General features: G+C 38.0%; 1 protein-coding gene across 1 annotated transcript in view; it reads right to left on the bottom strand.

Moving 5' to 3' along the window:
• The window catches only part of RBM34 (RNA binding motif protein 34), a 39,831-nt gene extending 21,825 nt beyond the window's left edge, over positions 1-18,006 (bottom strand). Inside the window, exons 1-6 of the mRNA XM_007938473.2 lie at positions 17,927-18,006; positions 17,641-17,815; positions 17,250-17,383; positions 12,682-12,919; positions 8,374-8,433; positions 5,181-5,224 (exon numbers count right to left, since the gene is read on the bottom strand). Of these exons, the coding sequence (XP_007936664.1) occupies positions 5,181-5,224; positions 8,374-8,433; positions 12,682-12,919; positions 17,250-17,383; positions 17,641-17,815; positions 17,927-17,979 (704 nt within the window). The 5' untranslated portion in view covers positions 17,980-18,006. The remainder of the gene's footprint in view (positions 1-5,180; positions 5,225-8,373; positions 8,434-12,681; positions 12,920-17,249; positions 17,384-17,640; positions 17,816-17,926) is intronic.
• Positions 18,007-19,905: the final 1,899 nt, after the last annotated feature.

Here is a 19,905-nt window from a genome sequence, read left to right as displayed (position 1 = left end):
GTCTTTGCATAGTCAATAAAACACAAGTAAACATCTTTCTGGTATTCTTTGCCTTGAGCCAAGATCCATCTGACAACAGCTATGATATCCCTTGTTTCATGTCCTCTTCTGAATCCAGCTTGCACCTCTCACAAATTGTACACTTTAGTGAATTATTGAAAAGTCTATGTGGCCCTTCCCAATTACAACCTGTCTGTCCCTTCAAAGCCTACCACTATCTGCTAACTACTATCACTATAGGAATCATTCCTTGTCTTTTTGTCTACATGGTTTTATTACTGAATTGTGTATTCCTAGACATTATAGCTTATTCTTCTTCGTTCTTTGTCTTTTGAATCTTATTTAATCTATGGGATTCTCTCTCTTTTTTACATTACAGTTCATCTGTTCAAGAAACTGGTCTGTTTGATCTCTAGAATTTCCCACAACCTATATTTTGTTGATGGCAAGCTCACAGAGCACTTCAACATGTATCTTTCTACTCTTTTATTTCTAGCAAATTGACAGGTGTATGCAGAGGTCTGATCATATTCAGGTTCAAGCCCTTTGTCACTACTGCAAGTAATGCTGTGTTCTTTCATCAGGAGGCATATTATGTCTGGTTTTCAAATGAGTGCAGCTATTACTGTTCAGTGCCTAAACACATGAATTCACTGGTTGCAAAACGGAGGACATAACTTGAACATTTTGAGAGTAAATTACCCTCAGAAGTCTTTGAAGGGATACAAAAAAATAAATGAAATACGGGAAACATCAATAATTTATTGACATTTTCGCAAGGTTCAAAATCAGGAGTCTACCAACGATGGCCTGTGAGCTAAATCCAGTACACAACCAGTTTTGTACTACCTGTAAACTAAGAGTGTTTTTGACATATTAGTAGGATTTTTTAAAAAAAGGAAGATGTGGCAGAGACTTATGTGGCCTACAAATACTAAAATATTAACTAACTGGTCTTTTACAGAGATGTTTGCAGACCCCTAATGACTATAGCTCCTTACAGCAGTGGAAAAATAAAACTGATATGGCTGACTTTAGTAAGTCAAGGTGAATTATGTGAGTGAGCAGAAAACAGTTAAGTTTTAATACAATGAACAACAAAATAATACGTTTGGGGGCAATCACTCAAAATATAATAAGATGATGGACTCTTAAATTAGCACTTCCACATCAGCACAGGGACCTAGCAATGACTACAGATCTTTCCCTGAAGACATCAATCTACTCTTTTAAAGTAACAAAAATTCTAACAAAACGAGTATCATCAAGAGAATACTAGAAAATAATGTGAAGACAGGATCCATGGCATCTATAAAAAATATAGGTAATATATTTAAATACAGATAATATATATAAAATGGCATTCTACGAAAATATGCTATTCTATCTAATAATTTTGTTGCAAAAACTCGTAATGATTTATTGAATACATGCCAGACATTTTGCTAGACATTTTATGTATCTCATTTAATCCACACATTTCTGACATAGGTGTTATTTTTCTGATTTTACACATGAAGAGGTTGAGACTTAGAAAGATCATGATGGTGTAGGACATGCGTAGCAGGCCCACAGCTGAAACCAAGTTTAGCTGACTCCAGAGGCTTTACTCTTTCCATTGCAACATGCAGCTGCTTAAAAAAATCTAAATCTACAATGTATTCCAGGTAGCCTCAGGAACACAGAAATGGAATGTGACTTTAAAAACTTTTGGGTATGATAATTGTTTTATACCCTCTGTTCCTCTATAGGAAAAGATCTTTTTGGCACAGGGAATAACAGAGATGAAGCATGTAGCTCTGCCCCTTCCTGTTAGGCAAGAACATGCCTTTTATTAGGCGTGATGTCATTAGTTGTTAAAAATCATCCATCTAGCATTCTGCTTCCACCTAGAAAGCCCCCAAAAAGCATCATCCCCATCCTTAGCAATAAGAAGTCAGATAAACTACAAAATCGTAACTTTTGTTGAAGTCATCACAGAGCTGAAATTGTAGGGAAATTAAGCAGCATGAAAACTAAGAAAAGAGAGGCTCATCCAAGGAGCAATAGGACCCAAGCACTGGCTCACCTGTCACAGAGCAAAGGGGAGTGACGGTGGGTGGCACAGAATCAGGAAAGATTTCTGAATTTTTAATAAACTGCTAAAGCAAAGTGTGGGCTAGAATGAGTGTAGAACCCCTGTAGGCAGCTGAGACAGGAGTCTGCTCCCACTGGCAGGTTCTGCTCCACAGACCTCCACTGCATATTCACGAGAAAAACAGGGTAGAGTGGGGGTCCAGAGAGTTTCCATTGATGCACTCCTGGTTGGTGCAAGGTGGAAAAGTGAGTACAAGGTGGAAAAGCCACAAAATTCTACCTGGATTCTTCTCACTAGGAAGAAAAGTCTTAAGCTGCTGGGGGATATAGAGTAAAACCCATTGTACAGGGAGACCCACTATGGCTGGAAGAAAAGGGGCAAAATCCATGGGGAAGGGGCAGAAAATGGACCTAGGTCCAGGATCTCACACCAATTGTTAGGGAGGGTGAGAATATTCTCCTACACAAGACCCATCAAAGATACAAGGCAGTTTGGATGCCAGGGAAGGAAGGGCAGAAATTACTGAAAATTGGATCTTCAATAAATTTCAAATTTTTACTCTAAAAGAGATACCATTAAAAGGCAAGCCAGACTGGGGCAAAAGATTTGAAACATATACAGACAATTTCAAGGTTATAAATGAGATCAGTTCCTAACTGTGTTTAAGAGTTTGTACGTCTGTCCAAACACGTACATAAGGTTCTTGTTCAGCCTTATTTTAATGCAAGAAGAGGCTCAAAGTTTTTCAATTATTTAAAAGTTGCACATCCAGAAAGCAAAGGTGATTGTGATGAAGAATTTGTTGTGAATAGGAGTTGGTTCAAAGGAGCCCTGGTGGTACAGTGGTTAAAGCGCCTGGCTGCGAATTCCACCTCCACTCCCTGAAGAAAGATGTGGCAGTTGGCTTCTATCAAGATTTATGACCTTGGAACCCCACTGGGCAGTTCTACTTTGCTCTACAGGGTCACTGTGAGTCAGAACTGACTCCACGGCAGTGGGTTAGGGGTTGGTTCAGTCATTTCACATCAAAAGCAAATTTATACAAACGTAAAATGATTCTGAACTAGAACAGCACTGTCTTGCTCAAAGATACAGAACCCTGCTCAAAGATGGTGGCCAACCAAGCTGCTTTGTATGTGTGTATGGCCTTCCGTGGTACTGGCAATAATCCAATTTCCCGCATTAGGCTCCTGAAAGGGCTCATTATGCCTCTACCAATTCTTCCATTCCAGGGCTTCGACCCATTAATTTTTCCCATTCCAGTTACTGTGACAAATCATCCAAACTAAAAATTCTTCCTGTTTTGCTTTCTGGATCATGACAGAATTGGTTCTAAGCCCTGCTTAAAGAGCAAGTAGGATTTGACTATAAGTTGGACATTCTTAATCCAAGGACTGCCTATATATGAGACAATGGTCTTATATTCAGAATATATATATATAGCACTCTTTACAACTTAATAAAATCATCTACCAGTATTTTCTATAATAGCAACAAGACTGGAAACAAACAAATGTCCATCAATGGGGGGCTCACCACAAAGAAATTATGGTATACCTTATAGAATACATACTAAAATCTCTGAAAAAAATATGGGGAAGTACTTTCTCATATCGATGCAGGCAGATCCAAGTTACAATAAGTGGGGAAAAAAAGGTGTGTAGTAGTATACGTAATACGTACAGTATCCATTTGTCAATAAAGTGTGTTTGTGTGGGATATATACCTATTAACTTGTTAATGCATAAAATGTCTCTAGAATGAATACATAATAAACCAAGATAGCAGTTGCCTATGGGACCGGGAAATGGTTTACTGGGGAAAAGTACAGGAAAGAAACTCTATAGAGCATGTACTTTTAAACTTTTTGGTTTTGAATTATATGCTTGATTATTCAGATAATTAAATCTTATATTTAAAAAAAATCCAGAGAATAGGGGAACTGATAGCAATCACAGTAAGCAAACTCCATCCTTCTGATGCATCTTACCAAAAACTCCAAGTTATATACTCCTATCAGAACTTTTGTTTCTGCCAAAATTTAGGCTCCTAGATTTTAGGCCAACACAGAAATAAAAGTTTGTATGTCCCCCAAAAAAGAAGGGCTGTATCTTACCAAGTCTTCTACGTCCTACAACGTGTCAACAATGCCTTACACAGAAGGGGACTTAAATGTTTGGTGACCTCAACAGACATTACTGTGGGAGTCAGTAAATACTTATCAAGTGATAAGTATGGTAGTTATGCAGAAAAAAAGAAGAGCAAGATCTATTCTGCCAAATTCCAAATTAGGAATTAATGTAGAGAAGAATTTACTAAGATGTCCGAAGGGACTGTTGCAATTCAAATTTTTTATGTAATCCCCAAAATATCTCTAAAGTATATTTATTATTATATTTAATATAAAGATACCTCTGATTTGTTTTCCATTTTATGTACCATTAAGAAAGAAAAACACACCCAAGACTGGGGACAAATGGGAAACCCAGCATAAAGACAAGGTAAATGAGAAAGGACTATGCCATATTGGAAAGGAGAGCAAGGAAACTTGTATGCCTCACCCTTGGCATGGGTTGAAAAATAGGAGGGTGGAGCCCCTGAGAATGTGAACCATAAGTCCCACTACCAGTATGGTCCAAAAAAACCTCAAATAGAGAACTTAATGCAGTTTTGGGTTAGTGTTATCTCCACGTGACTGGCAGACCAGGCTGATGGGAACTGTGAGGCACCGCTGGTTTTAAGGTATATGATGTTTTCAGAGATGATGGAAAAGTGTGATTCAGAACTGATGAAATATATTATTTATGATTTGTATTAGAAAATTTGGGCACAAAACTTTCTTCCTCTCTTTCTAAATTATGATGTACTAATGAACATGCTTGAAATTACTCATGGCACATTTTCCATTAAATTGCTTTACATTACATTCTGTGATTCTATAATTTATATAAAGGCTTGAAGACAAGCATCTTAGAAGTAAATTTATATACCACTACAAACACAAACCCAATAAAGGAACTCTACAAAGTTGCTAAGAAATGATCTCAATTTTAACCAAAATGGAAGAGAGTTTAGGATTATTACCTTTCTCTAATAAACTTACTTTATTGCTGCCAACTTTCTGGATAAAGTTCCCGCTGCAGGAATCTTTCAGAAGGAAAAAATAAAAACAGTATTAAAAGAAAATTCAGTATTTGAAATATTACTTCAAATTTGTTAAATTTTAACTGAAGCCTAAATGGCTAACTCTGATATGATTATAAACACTGTAGGGAAATAATCAAACCAGAAACAACTGTCTTATGTTATATGAATTAGACCTTGTGGATTAGGTTAAAAACTTCCAATGATTATGTCATACTCAGATTCAATATAGTCAATAACTCTCAAATAATCTGGATTGAAAAGTAAAGATAATATGCTCTCAACCCGTGTCAGATGCCTCAAAGGACACTCTCATTATAATGCAAAATGAAATATTTGTGTAAAATGGCTTGTAAAATGAGTGTGGAAAAAAGCAACATTTCTAAATTAATATTTTATCTTATATTTGGTGTGATTTTAAAATATGTATAACTAAACTGATAAATAATTTAAATAGATATATTATTACTTCATTCCTTTTGGGGTGATGAACATAGAGGTAGTGGTTATACACTGTGAATATAGTAAATGCCACTAATTTGTTCACTTTAAAATGGTTAAGTATGGTAGATGAATTTTACCTCGATTTAACAAAACAGATACAAACCCTGCAGTTCAAAGCCTAGACCTTCTATGAATGTATACTCATTTGGACAATTACTTTATAATCTCTAGAAAATTTATTTTCTTTCTTAATCATCTGATAGTGTATGTAGTAAAACTATCAGATAACTTTTCTGTTTGTCCTGCTCAAACTGCTAACATAGTGTCAGACTCAAAATATAGGCAGAGAAACAGTACAAGACATGCCAAATGAATAACACTCATCAAAAAAATGTACTGGGTACCTTCTGTGTGTTCTCAAGGATTAAAGATATTAATGAGTAAGTATAACACAGGGCAATAGGGTACAAGAAAGTTTTAAATGAAAAAATATCATTTAATGGTATAAAGTATCAGGAAGTCTTGAAGAGGTGACATTAGCTGCAATGGAACTTTCAAAATGATTCCAGGAAAAGCAAATGAACTGAGCAAAAGGCCCAAAGTGAGAAGGCCCATGTATATGGTCAATAAAGACAGGCAGCTACCTTGTTGCTGCACAGTTTATGTGTGGAGGAACAAAGGACTAGTGGTGAAGCTGGATAGGTTTGGAAGAGCCATCATGTGAACTGTTAGGTAAGTAATGAAGACATCATTTCACTGATAGAATAATTCAAAGTTTTTAGGTAATTGAATATATATTTAATGAGTACAATGTGTCAGTGCTGGGGACACAAAGATGAGCAAGGCAAACAAGGTATTTGTAATCACAGTTTATAGTCTGGTGGGACAGACAATGCCACTAACAATTACTTAAAGAGTAGCAAGTACTATAGCAAGTATAGGGTGGTAGAGAGTAAATAGCAGGTTCACCAAAGATAAGGTTAGTCCAGGCACAGGAAGAATCAGGACAGACTTCCCAAGGGTGAGGAGGTAATACCAAGGGGTGTGTGTGTGAATAGAGGGGTTGGCAGGTAGGGAGTAGCACGAGGAGTATTAAGTTGACAGTGGTATGTTGGATAAAGTAGAGGTAGACTGGAGGTGGGAGCCATAATAGGCCACTTCTGGCAAGTGATAATCAGAACTCAAGTGGAAAAATGTAAAAAGAAATGAATGACTCATCTAGGAAAAGGCATCACCAGTTGAGAAACCATCAAGATTGGCAAAGAGTAGAATGTCTGGGCCAAAAGAGAGTCAAAGGCAACTCCAAATGTGAGTAAGCTTACAGCCTGGGTGTAATGACATAGTATGTGGAGGACAGGATAATATGGAAAATCAGTGGGAAGCATAGATTAGGGTGGGAGGTAGACAGAGGTAAGTGTAGACAAACTGAAACTGAGATTCTGGCAGGACATCCAAGTGGACATGTTAAATAAGGATTTGACACGTGGAATGGGGACTAAAAAGGACAGGAAAATGTGTGTGAAAACACACACCATGAAAGCAATTATGGGGACTGTGTTAAAACCTTCAGAAATGTCTACTTTTACAGCAGTGGGTAATTCTGCAGATGCCCCAGGGACATTGGCAGTATTTGGAGATATTTTTGGTTGTTACAAATGAGAGAAGGGATTAAGAGTGCTACTGGCATCTAGTGGATAGACATTAGGGATGATACTAAACATCTTATAGTAGACAGAAGCCACAACAAAGAATTATCTAGCCCAAAACGTCAATAGTTTCAAGAATCACATGAGAAAGAGAAGTCAGAAACATAGAATAAACATTTCCTGCATTCTAATATTAATTACTCTAAAAAAGAGAAAATGTTCAAGAATATACACTACAGTGGCATAGTAGTTAAGCACTTGGCTGCTAACCAAAAGGTTGGTAGTCTGAACCCATCAGCCATTCTGCAGGAAAAAGATGTGGCAGCTGGCTTCTGTAAAGATTATAGCCTTGGAAACCCTTTAGGGCAGTGCTACTCTGTCCTACAGGGTCACAATGAGTCAGACTGATTTGACAGCAGTGAGTTTGGTTTTTGGAGTTTTAAGTCAAATAAGGAGTTAAAAAAAAGGCACGTGTAAGATAACTGAGTAACATGAATGATGCTTATTTCACTCTCCAAAGAATGAGTCTATAACCAGCCTACAGAGTGTTTAACAGGTGAAATCAATTCTATCACTTCTATAAAGCTTTTCCATTAAATTTATTTAAAACAAACAAACAAACACGACTTTATCTGTCTATGCTCAGAGCATCAGCTGTTGGCAGTAGTCACACAAACTTACCATAATTGATCAATATACGTATGATAGGAATATGATGGATATAGCACATATAAAGGGAATGTGTGATTCTGGAAATGCTTAACAGATAAGTTTCACTTCTCTGCTTACTGAATTGACACAGCAAACAAGTCACCCATTCACCCTCCAAAGGACATGGTTGGCCTTAGCAACAAAGATAAATTTTTATTATGTGAATTCATTAAATGTTTTAACAGAGTTCAATAAAAGCCACTCTTCTTTTAGGCTAGATTTGAACTTGCTGATTCAAAAGGTTCAAAAGTCAAGTGCTACTCCTACTAATACCAAGAAGTTAATATTTAACTGATTTAAATGCAATAGTTTTAAGATTATGCAATTTTCACAGCATAGGGGAGGACATACCAGAGAACGAAATCGTACAGATTCTATTTGTCCATCCTCTTTAAAAAAAGACTTCAGCTTCTAAAAAAAAAAAAAAAGTTAAACTTTTAGTCTATCAACTGATACAAAAGTGAATTGATTAGCTGACAATTTCTTTTTTAATTGTAAATTTCACTTAGCGTAATCGCCTCTAAGTTCACCCATGTTGTGAATTTCACAAATTCATCATTGTTCTTTAACATGGTGTAGTATTCTATTGTGTGTGTGTACCATAGTTTGTTGATCCATTCTGCTGATGGGCATTTAGGTTGTTTCCATTTTTTTGCTACTGTGAATAGTGCTGCAGTGAACACTGGTGTGCATGTTATCTGTTCATGTCATGGCTTATTTCTCTAGAATATAAACTTAGTAGTGAGATTGCTGGATCAAATGGTATTTCTATTTCCAGCTTTGTTAGGAAGCACCATACCATTTTCCACAGTGGTTTCACCTTTTTTTACAGTCCCAACAGCAGTGTATGAGGGTTACAGTCTCTTCATACCCTCGCAAGCATTTATTGTTTTCTGTTATTTTTTAACTTTGCTATTAGTGCTGGGGGAGCTCTGGTGGCATAGTGCCTAAGGCATTTGACTGCTAACCAGAAGACTGGCGGTTCAAACCCACCAGCCACTCCTCAGAAGGAAGGTTGGGCAATCTACTTCTGTAGTGATACTGCCTCCGAAACCCAAGGTGGGGTTGCTATGAGTTGGGTCCGACTCAACGGCAGTGAGTTTGGTTTTTGGTTTGATTTATTAGTGCTGGAGTGAGATGGTATCTGTGTTTTGATTTGTACCTCTTAAATGGCTAATGATCGCAAGCATTATGTCATGTGTGTGTCTCTTTTTTGGTGACATGTTCTCTGTGCATATTTTAATTGGATTATTTATCTTTTTGTTGTTAAATTGTTCAAGCTTTCTATAAATTTTAGATTAGCCCCTTTTCCGTATGTCACTGCAAAGTTTTCCTAGTCTGTGAGTCCTGTTTTTATTCTTGGTGAAATCTTTCGATGTGCTAAGTGTCTAATTTTTAGGAGGTCTCAGTCTTCTACTTTGTCTTCTGGTATTTGTACATTTTTAGTTATACTCAATAGTATATTTATGCTTTCAATTAGGGCTTCTAAATTTGTCCCTAACTTTTCTCGAAGGTCTTTTATAGTTTTAGGTTTTGCATCTCAGGTCTTTGATCCAATTTGAGTTTGTTTTTATATATAGTGTTAGATATGAGTCTTGTTTTATTTTTCTGGAAACTGATAACCAGTTTTGCTAGCACCATTTATTGAAGAGGTTATCTCTTCCCTCTTTAATGAGTTTTGGTCGTCTGTCAAAGATCAGCTGTTCCCAGGTGCATAGATTTACTTCTAGGTTCTCAATTCTGTTCCATTGGTCTATATGTCTGTCATTGTGCCAGTACCAGGCTGTTTTAACTACCACAGATGATTTAAAAAAAAAAAAAAACCTCACTGCCATGTCTGATCCGACTCATAGCAACCTCTCCTTGGGTTTCCAAGGTATCTCTACAGAAGTAGATTGCCCAACCTTCCTTCCGAGGAGTGCCTGGTGGGTTTGAACCGCCAGCCTTCTGATTAGCAGTCAAATGCCTTAGGTACTATGCCACCAGAACTCTCCCATAGCTGAATAGTAGTGCTTTACTTATCTAAGATCTCTTTTCTTTCCATATAAAGTTGGTAATTAGTTTTTCCATTTATTTAAAGAAAAATGATAGAACCTGGATCGAGATCACATTCTATCTGTAGATTAATTTGGGTAGCATTGCATTTTCATGATGTTAAGTCTTCCTATTCATAAGCATGGTATATTCTTCCATTTATGTAGATCTCTTTTGGTTTCTTGTAATGTGTTTTGTACTTTTCTTTGTATAAGTGTTTTGTGTCTCTTATTAAATTTATTCCCAAGCACTTCATCTTTTGGGTAGTTACCGTAAAAATGGCACTGCCTTCCTGATTTCCTTTTCAGAGTTTTCTTCATTAGTGTAAATGAATCTGATTTTTGTATGCTGTTTTTGTACCCTGGCACTTTGCTGAAACTATCAATTAGTTCTAGTAATTTTCTTACTGAGTCTTTGGGATCTTCTACATATAAGATCATATCATCTGCAAACAGATATTGTCTTATTTCTTCTTTGCCAATTTGAATGCCTTTTATTTCACTTACTTGCTTTATTGCTCTGGCAAGGACTTCCAATATAATACTGAATTACTTGATAATTTTTACTGACAATTTTTATTTTAAAAAACTTTTCAGGAGAAGTAGGGGACTATTTGGTTTGGGAGACAAAAACAATTTATTAAAACTTACATAAAGACAAAACAAAATTTAAGCCCATGTTAATATTCATGAGGTACACAATATTTCTGCTTTTGTAATCTTTAATCACTACATCTAAATGAAGGTTAGACTTTTATTTTCCAGACTGTCATCTTTTACTTTGGCGTAAACCAGGTATGAATTTAAGCATGCTTATGTCACTATGAGGAATTCTCCAACTACAAAGAATGAAGACCATCACATTAAGGAAAAGCCTGGAGGGCAAGTTTTATACATTATTCTTATGACTGGCTCAAATGTGAAGACAGTATATGTTTTACAGTTAGGGCAATAATTTCTGTAACCAAGTCTAATTAAAAAACAATTTAATGAAAGGTTACAATTTGTGCAAAGCACCACATATGGTCCTTACTCTTGATCTATGATCTAATAGGAATGTCAATAAACAAAACTGCTAATAAGCATACTGTATTGTGTCCTACAAAATAATCAGGAATCAAATGCTTAGGAGATGAAAGAGCAACTGGGAAAGGGAAAAGTCAAGAAGTTTTATGTACTGTTTGCTTTTTCAGGAACTGGAATTTAATTTTACAGCTAACCAGAGAGCTGGCAGTTCAAATCCACCAGCCACTCCTGGGAAGGAAGGTTGGGCAATCTACTTCCATAGTGATATCGCCTGGGAAACCCAAGGAGGGGTTGCCACGAGTCAGATCTGACTCCATGGTTTCGTTTGGTTTTCAAAAGATGAGCAGGATTTTGACCCAAGGTATTGTCAATAGAGCGTCATATGAAAACACAGAAAGTTAAAAGCATGTTTTTGGTTTAGTGAAGCCCAAATAATGGAAGAAACTTGGGATGTACTCATTCATTTACATAACAAGTATTTATTAAACCCCTGCGGTGGTTGTTGTTATGTGCCTTGTCCAGTGGGCCCCAACTGTGACCCCTCCTTGGGTTTCCGAGGCAGTATCACTATGGAAGTAGATTGCCCCAGCTACCAGAGCTCCCAATTAAACCCCTACTAGGTGCTAACGGAGCTCTGGTGGCATAGTGCCTAAGGCATTTGACTGCTAGCCAGAAGCTTGGAGGTTCAAACACACCAGCCACTCCCTGGAAGGAAGACTGGGCAATCTACTTCCCTAAGATTTACCACCTCAGGAACCCAAAGGAGGTCACTATGAGTTGGAATCAACTCAATGGCAATGGATTTGGACTTTTTGGATTGAGGTGCTAAAGGAAATCTGGTGGCACAATGCTTAAGTATTTAGCTGTTAACTGAAGAGGTTGGTGGCTTGTATCCATGCAGTTGCTCTGCAGGAGAAAGACCTGGTGATCTGCTCCTGTAAAGACTACTGCCAAGAAAATCCTATGGGGCAGTTTTACTCTGTCACATGGGGAGTCGAAACCAACTTGATAGTGATAGCATGTAGCAACAATAACAACAACAATTATTTGTTATGCACCCTTTCAGGTACAGAGGATAGATATACCAGTAAAAAAAAAAAAGATATAAATAAATATCCCTACACATATAGACCTTATGTTTTGATACTTATGTGGAAGTCACCACAATAATTCAAATAAGGTTTACAAAATCCTGAATTACAGCAGTGACTAACATAATGGAAAGGAGTGTATGGACAGTAGATTCTGTTATAGAATGATTTATGTAGTTACCTAATCGTCAATGATTAATTATGTGCATACTCAATGAATGAAGAATAAAGAAAGGTACAAATTATTAACTGCTCTGAATTTTTACAGCATTTACTTTGTAAAAGTAATATAGCCAATAGGAAAAATCAGATCTCCTACTTACAACAGTTCTGTAACATTTAAAGGACTGCTTACCAAAATTAAATTGTGAAATGGCAAGTTCAATATAAAGTATTGGCTCCTATGGATAAGAAAGTCTAAGCATTAATCCAAAAAAAGAATTGGATGGAGATCTTAGGGAGTGAGGGGAGAGAATGAGTAGTAGGGGTCACAAAAACTATAAACTTACCTTCTTACTACATGTGACAGGCAAATTACCAACAAACACAGTTCTCTCATTCTTTAATTTCTCTTCTTCTTTGTTGATTTGAATTTTCTTTCTTTGATTTACAACTGTGTGATCTATATTATCAAGTATTTTTCCATCCTTTGTTTTAACACCATCACTAGATTGAAAGCTTTTCCTTTTCTGCCCCCGTTTCTGGTAAATTTCTTCTTCTAAATCAGCACATGCTAGTGCACTTTCCCTTTTTAAGGCAAAACAAAAGAAAGTAAGAAATAACCATCATGGAAGTCAGGTCTAATATTCGACAAACACAGTTTGTAAATGGGTATTATTCATAATTAGAACTACTTCCTAACTACTCTGGCTTTTCTAAATATTAATTTACCAATCATAAATATATCTATATTTTAAAAGTGATATTACCTAAAAAGTGGCTACTATTTTTTAGAAAACAAACTTTTCAATCTAAAAGAAAAAAGTTAAGCACTATTTTTGAAGACATGCTAAAATCATCAGGTAAATCCAGCTGCCCTGGAACTTTAAGGGCACTGCAGCACTATTTGAAATGGAGGCCCTGGAGATCTAAAGGGTTAATATAGATGCAAAATATTTACTTTGTAAAAGTAATATAGTCAATAGGAAAAAACAGATTTCCTACTTACAACGGTTCTGTAACATTTAAAGGACTGCTTACCAAAAATAAATTGTGAAATGGTAAGTTCAATATAAACTACTGGCTCTCATGGATAAGTAAGTCTGAGCATCAATCCAAAAAGAGAATTGGATGGCGATCTTAGGGAGTGAGGGGAAAGAATGAGTAGCAGGGGTTACAAAAATGATTCATTCACCCAACAAACATTCACTGCATTCTTATTCAGCTCTAACCTCTGGGGATATAAAAATAAAGACATCATTAAAGGCCTTTCAATAGTCTAGCTCATCATTCTTGGGTATGCTTCAGTCAATTCTGACTCATAGTGACCCTGTGTAACACTGTAGAATTACACTATAGGGTTTTTTTTTTTTTTTTTTTTTTTGGCTGTAATCTTTATGGAAGCAGATCACCAGGTCTTTCTCATATAGAGCCAGTGGGTGGGTTCGAACTGTCAACCTTTAGGTTAGCAACTAAGCACTTAACCACTATGCCACCAGGGCTCGTGACTCACTAGACATGTAAAATTCAAAATAAAATGGTAACTATTATAATACACGATATGGGAATATAAAAGGAAGCATGTGTCTGCAAAAACAAGGAAAACTTCTCAGAGGAAGAAAGGCAGTTATCTGGCTGGCACTAATCAGTCTGAAATAAATGTTGACTATGATTACTTCTCCAGTAGATCAAAAGATACACTAAGGAGAGGTACCATATCTAATTTTTGGTTCAAGATAGTATATATCTAAAAGAAGTGACAGAAAATGAGACAGTGTGATAAGGTGGGAACCAGGTCAAGAAGACCTTGCCTTTATGCAAAGGTACTTAATATTTTATCCTACAGAGAACACTGAGGGGAGGGAAGTAATGAGGTTTTTGAGCAATGTCTACAAAATCATCACTTGGGCAGTCAGTAGGTGTTGTTAGGTGCTGCTGAGTCAGCTCCAACTCACAGCCACCGTATTTACAACAGAACAAAACAATGCCAGATCCTGTGCCAGTCTCACAATCCTTGTTATACCCGAGCCCATCATTGCAGCCACTGTGCCAATCCATCCCACTGAGGGTCTTCCCCTTTTTCTCTGACCCTCCACTTTACCAAGCATGATATCCTTCTCCAGGGAATGGTGCCTTCTGACATGACCAAAGTAGGTGAGACAAAGTCTGGCCATTCTCACTTCCAAGGAGCATTCTGGCTGTACTTCTTCCAAGACAGATTTGAGTGGAGGATAATTAGGAAGGGTTGGGCAAGAAGGGAGGACCAGTATGGAGACAGTTAACAATGGTAAGTATTTGAAGAGACAACAGACCAATCAGAGTAGAGGAGGTGGGAAGGAGAAGATAAATTTAAGAGAAAATTAAAACACAGCATCTCAGAACTTGGCACCTGATTAGATATGAAGGGAAAGGAAAGAGTAGAGGAAGACTCCTGCATCACTAGCTTAGGCAACTAGAAGAATGGCAGTAGAGATCTGATGAGGATGAAGAGTTCAGTATGAAACATTTTTAATTTAAGGTGTATAGGGAACATATAGGAGCAGGTGCCAGTAGGCAAACAGATAAACAGGTCTGAAAATTAGGAGAGAGGTTGCCCAGAATGAAATAAGAGAAAAGGTCATGAGATGATGACTGAGGACAGAATCCTAAAGAAAATCAACATAAAGGAGTGGTAAGAAGAAAAGGGGGAGCTCTGGTAGCATAGTGCCTAAGGCACTTGACTGCTCACCAGAAGGCTGGTGGTTCAAACCCACCAGCCACTCCTCGGAGGGAAGGTTGGGCAATCCTACTTCCGTAGTGATACTGCCTCGGAAACCCAAGGAGGGGTCGCTATGAGTCGGGGCCGACTCGACAGCAAACAACAACAACAACAACAACAACAACAACAACAACAAGAAAAGGTGCCTGAGAAGGACCAAACAAGAGGAGTAGAATCAGAAGAGATTGCTATCAGAGACTTCAATAGCTTCCAGAAGAAAAACAGCCATCTCAATGTAACAGAGAGGACTTGTAAGAGGAAAGCTATTCTGGAGATCAAATATGACAACTATGTAGGGCAGTCTCCCTGAGCACTATTTCCAGGGCATGATCAAGGGTAAAAAGAAAAGACTAAAACAAAAACAACCAGACATCAAGGTGTAGAATAAATAAGAGATCAAGAAAAAGAGCAAGCAAATACAGACAACTTTTTAAAAAAGTTTGACTATAAGGTGAAGGATGGAAGAAATGGTAGCAAACAGAGACAGGAGGGGAAGGGCAGGGAGTTATTTTTTCAAAAAATATTTAGCATTTTCAAAAAATATTTAGCATGTTCATATGGTAGAAAAAAAAAAACATGCTAAGTATTTTGTTTATATGGTAGAAAGGAGCTTTGGTGGAGTAGTGCCTAAGGCATTTGACTGCTAACCATTTGACACTAGCCACTTCTCGGAAGGAAGACTGGGCAACTGACTTCCATAGTGATACTGCCTTAGAAACCCAAGGAGGGGTCACTATGAGTCGGATCCATCTCAATGGCAGTGAGTTTGTTTTTTTAATTTTGGTGTATGGTAGAAAGCTTGACAATACAGGAAAAAAGAGAAAATGGATATATCTGATGGCAGGGCAAATCCCCAGTAAGGCAGAAGAGCAATTATGTGGTATACAAACACAGATGGTTGAATAATATTGAATAAGAGGGAAAATACTTTTCTGTGAGAAAAGGAGGAAAAAAATTAAGGGTGTACAAGGTTGTTGGTGGTTCAGTGATAGAATTCTCAACTCCCATGCGGGAGACATGGGTTTGATTCTGGGCCAGCGCACCTCAGGTATAGTCACCAAATGTCTGTCCAGTGGTGGCTTGCATGTTGCTATGATATTGAACAGGTTTCAAAGAAGCTTCAAGTCTAGTATGAACTAAGAAGAAAAGCCTAGAAATCTACTTCTGAAAATCAGCCAGTGACAACCCTATGGATCACAACTGTATGATCACAACTGATCGCGGGTATGGCACAGGAATGGGCAGTGCATGGGGTCACCAAGAGTCTGCACAATAGGTAACAACAATGTAGACAAAGTAAGTTTAAGTAAAAGGACAAAAAGTGGAAGTTCACACCCATTAGCAATTAAGAGGTAATCTGCTGAGAAAGACAAGAGAAAAGGAAATAAGAGACTTGAAGAGAGTGGCAAATGTGGAAAAGCTGTTGATAGTATAGAGGAAAGCTAAGTAGGATCATGTGGTGGCACTGCTAAGCAGCAGCAAGTACACCAACTGACACCCTCCATCTTTTGTGGCTGATGAACTACAAAGTAGGAGAGCTGACCCAAGGTTTAGTCTCATATATTGACCAACTGCAATGCACACATTTTATTTGGATCATAATTCATATAAACTGCTTTAAAAAAAAAATCAACTAACTCATCTAGGAGCTCTGGTGGCATTGTGCCTAAGGCATTTGACTGCCAACCAGAAAGCTGATGGTTCAAACCACCAGCCACTCCTCAGAAGCAAGACTGGGCAATCTACTTCTGTGGAGATGTTGCCTCGGAAGCCCAAGGAGGGGTCACTATGAGGGGAATCTGACTTGACAGCAGTGAGTTTAGTTTTCTTTTTGAACTCATCATACACATTAAATTGATCATACACTCTAAAATATTTATAGATGAACCAGTAAGCCTTAGATTTGATTCCAAATAATGAAGGGAATATGAATAGGGGTAAACACGAAATAAGACTAACCAAGCATTAATAATCGCTGATGCTGGGTACATGGAGTCCATTACCCTTTTCAAATTTTGTATATGTATGGCATTTATAATTAAAAAAAATTAAAGAAATTACAAGAAATATGAACTCAGAAAAATATTAAGACAATTACTGCTGTATAGGAATTTTAATTTCTTTAACATCAACCAAGAGAGAGGGGGAGAGTTTACCGACCTGTTTGCCAACTTGTCTGAATCAGAAAGTTTTTTCTTCTCTTTCATTTTTTGTGCAGATTCTTGCAAATGTGGCCTTTGAATTCGAGATGTAATTTCTTCATCTTCATTCTGTTTCCTTCTTTTGGTGGTTTCCTTTTAAAAGTGTGAAGTTATGTTTGAGACCTCATCCTTTAAAATTCTGAACCTAAGTGATAATTTAGAGATCTTTCTAAAATAGCAGGTTTACTCTCTCACTGGTATGTCCAGTACTGAAAGGTTACTTAAAATTAAATAACTGCCCCAGCTCCTCCAATGGCAGTTTCAGAAATCATACCCTAGCCTGAAGAGTAAAGTCTGCTTGTTTTAAAGCTCTTCTAATGGACCATTCGTCACAGAACCCAGTGACTTACTTTAGGCACAGGCACATACACGGGTTGAACAGGAGACACAAAAGAACTGAAGAGGGACGCCAGGCGATCTGTGCTGCCTCTAGACAGGCGCTTACTGTGGAATAAGCTATTGGCCACTTGTCCAACGAGATAGTCTCCAGTTAGATTCCTGTGAAAGCTGTCGTCAGAGTTCTCTCTGGAAACGAGCGGCATAAACTCAGAAACTCCACGACCCATTGCTTCTGCCCGCCCGAGCTACTGAATGCACAATATCCTTGCCCAGGCAGACATTCTGCGTGCCACTTACCCCTGCTCGGCATTTTTCTTTTTCTTCCCTTTGTTCCTCACTTTCAAGTCCATTTTGACAACAAGGCCTCAGAGAGAGCAGCGACACGTGAACCTACACTTCCGGGTTCCGATATTTCCGCTCCTGGGACCACGCCCCTTCCGCAATCTGCCGCAGTGGCGGTGCCTTGGGGTGAATACTTAACCTGGGGCGGAAGGGAGAGCGAGGGTGGCCTACGGAGGACTTATGGTCCTGGTTGGCGAGATATTTCAGACACACCTAGTCTTGGAGACAGTAAAGGACGTCTTTCTACTGTACAGTCATGAGTCATTTAACATCCACGATAAACCTGTGGAGTCAATTTTGATTTAACAGTGACCTTATAGCACAGGGTAGAACTACCTCATAGAATTAAAAGTCTTGGCATGGAGTACAAGGCATTTAACTGCTAACCAAAAGGCTGGCGGTTCAAACCTACCAACCACTCCTAAGAAGGAAGCTTAGGCAATCTACTTCTGTAGTGACACCACGTAGGACACCCAAGGAGGGGTAACTGTGAGTAGGCTCAGACTCGTTGGCAGTTGACTTTTGAGAAATCTTTTAGGGGGCTTGACTGCCACATCTTTTCTCCCAGTGGAGCAGATGGTGGATTGGAACCGCTGACCACTTGGTTAGCAGCCCAGCATTTAACCACTATGCCAACAGAGCTCCAATGTCCACTATATGTTCTGTGAAATAGGATATTATGTGATTTGGTCGTCGTGGGAACACCATTTTGTAATCTGGTCCTGCTTTTTCTTTAAGCATCTTGAACAAGCTTTATGCCTTAGCATTGATCATCTGTGTACCTAAGGAGCTCTAATGTTGCAGTTGTTAAGACGTTTGGCTGCTAATCAAAAGGTTGCTGGTTTGAACCCACCAGCCACTCCCTGGAAGAAAGATGAGGCAATCTGCTTCCCGAAAGATAAGCCTTGGAAACCCTATGGGGGGGGGGGGTCGCTATGAATCAGAACCAACTAGATGGCAATGAGTTTTTTGTTTTGTTTTTTGGTCAGTGTGCTGAGAGGGATTTGCTTTTGTGTGCTCCTTAATCCACATCATTAGCATTTTCTTTGTATCTGCTATAGGCTCATTTTATTTTTGTTAGACTGACAGCTTTAGTGGAACTAAGGAGCTCTGGTGGCATAGTGCCTAACACATTTGACTGCTTAACCAGATGATTGATAGTTCAAACCCACCGGCCACTCATCCGAAGGAGGACTGTGCACTCTATGTCCATAAATATCTTCTTGGACACCCAAAAGGATTTTGACTCAAAATCCCCTGGATGCCAGTGAGGTTTTTTTTTTTTTGGTATCCTTTAACAGCTTGGAGGATTTTGTTTTTGAGGATTGACATGATTGTCAAATGCAAACATGCCTAAATCGTGAGCAAAAGTATTTACTAGTTTTCCAGTTTTGTGTTGGTTTAATAACCTTTCATTTCATTTCCAAATCGATACTTCTCCTTTGCCTCTTTTGTTGCTGTTATCACTAGCATTGGTTTTGCTGCGTTTAGGAGCCATCATGCACCTCACGGTAATATTTTCAAAAGAAAACTAAACAGAAAGGTAATGCTACAATACTAAGAGACTCACAATGCACACGATTGGATGCTGCTGCCTATGAGTTGAAGCATGCAATATTATTCATTAAACTTTTTAGATAGGAAGTATAGTGAAGTATATACATAAGCCAGTAACAAAGGCATTTATGACTATCAAGACATGTTATATACATACTGTACCATTATGCGCGTGGCAGCACAATCACTTTGTATACAAGAGACATGAGATACACATGTTATGTGAGGGAAGCTGTGTTTAATTGTCTCATTCTCTACTTGGGATTTCTGAACTCTTCTATAACCTTATGGGGACCATGAACATACTATTCGGTAAGGCATTGCCCCAACAGCTGTTATGCAGCACATGAGATGCAAAACTGGTTGAGATCTGACTT

Source organism: Orycteropus afer, unplaced genomic scaffold (genome assembly GCF_000298275.1).
Source record: "Orycteropus afer afer isolate SDZICR_OR568_19922 unplaced genomic scaffold, OryAfe1.0 scaffold00050, whole genome shotgun sequence".
Taxonomy (NCBI): Eukaryota; Metazoa; Chordata; class Mammalia; order Tubulidentata; family Orycteropodidae; genus Orycteropus; species Orycteropus afer.
The sequence above is the reverse complement of the archived record's forward strand: the minus strand, read 5'-3'. Positions and strand labels throughout refer to the sequence as shown.